Here is a 1,340-nt window from a genome sequence, read left to right as displayed (position 1 = left end):
CACACACACTCTCATGCACACACTCACACACACACTCATTCTCTCTTGCGCACTCTTGCGTGCACACTCTTGTGCACTCTCTCACACACACTCACACGCACACGCTCACACACACTCTTACGCTCACACACATGCACTCTCTCGCGCACTCTTGCGTGCACACTCACACACACACTCTTACGCTTACACACACACACTCACTCTCTCTCACGCACTCTTGTGTGCACACTCGTGCATGCTCACACACACTCTCACACACTTACTCTCACACACTCTTACGCCTTTACACGCACTCACTCTCGCGCACTCTTGCGTGCACTCTTGTGCACACTCTCACACACACACTCCTCAGCACTGACTCCTGTGTGTTTGTGCAGATCTTCGACGAGGTGGAGAAGCGGCGGCAGATCTCTAAAGCCATGATCTATCCGTTCATGCAGAGCCTGCGGGAGGCGCCGCTGCCCTCGCCCGGAAACACCGTCAGCATCAGCAGCTTCATCCCGGACGCCGGCACAGAGGTGTGTGTCGCTCTCATTCTGTGTGAACGCTAACGACTCAGATCTGATAACACCTCTGATCTCAGATCATCAGTCTGACACGGCCGGCCGAGTCCTGGCTCGAACATGTTGACTTCCGCACGCTCTTCCGCTGCCTGAACGATGACGAGGTGCTGATGGTGTTCGCCGCCACTGTCATGGAGCGACAAATCATCTTCATCTCTGAGGAGCTCAGGTGAGCAGCGCAGCCAATCAGAGTGCAGCGCAGATTTACTGCACTTCAGAGGGGGGCGTTTATTCATATTTATACTAGGCATAATCATTCATCGTTATTGAACATCACATATGCATATTAGAATGTTTAAAATACTAAACTTTAAAAAATAAAAGAATTGAATATGTAACATTTCATATATATTTAAAATATTTTATTTAATGATTAGTAAGTTTTGGGAGTTCATTTTTAGTCCATCTCCTATCCTGAGAACTGTGTCTTGCAGAGACTGACAAAAATGAGCTCCTAAAACGTACTTCTAACAGTGGTACAAGAGGATGTGGTGCTGGTCCTTCAAGAGTCACTTTCAACGTATCTGTCCATAACGCCTATAAAAAATAGTCTTCATGTATTTCACACTTCAGAATGAGTTTTTAATATTTCTCATGGGGATTTAATCATTTTTGACTTCTCAGTCTGAGTTAAATCTCTTTTTTGGCTCATTTAATTTCATAAAAGAAAACCTGCCTAATAATTCTGCACATCTCAATGAGTTTTTCATTTCCAGCCTTCATGGACAATTATATATCACTTCTAAATGATTAAATACAAAAATAATAGTAGTTATT

At 44.6% G+C, this 1,340-nt stretch overlaps 1 protein-coding gene across 1 annotated transcript in view; it reads left to right on the top strand.

Annotated features, from left to right (window-relative positions):
* LOC107667626 (DENN domain-containing protein 2D-like) overlaps window positions 1-1,340 on the top strand; it is a 16,424-nt gene that overhangs the window by 7,432 nt on the left and 7,652 nt on the right. The window contains exons 5-6 of the mRNA XM_016459344.1: window positions 378-518; window positions 584-732. Coding sequence (XP_016314830.1) covers window positions 378-518; window positions 584-732 — 290 coding nt within the window. The remainder of the gene's footprint in view (window positions 1-377; window positions 519-583; window positions 733-1,340) is intronic.

This window comes from Sinocyclocheilus anshuiensis, unplaced genomic scaffold, assembly GCF_001515605.1.
Source record: "Sinocyclocheilus anshuiensis isolate Anshui unplaced genomic scaffold, SAMN03320099.WGS_v1.1 scaffold1799, whole genome shotgun sequence".
Classification (NCBI taxonomy): Eukaryota; Metazoa; Chordata; class Actinopteri; order Cypriniformes; family Cyprinidae; genus Sinocyclocheilus; species Sinocyclocheilus anshuiensis.
This window is presented reverse-complemented; position numbering and strand designations above follow the sequence as displayed.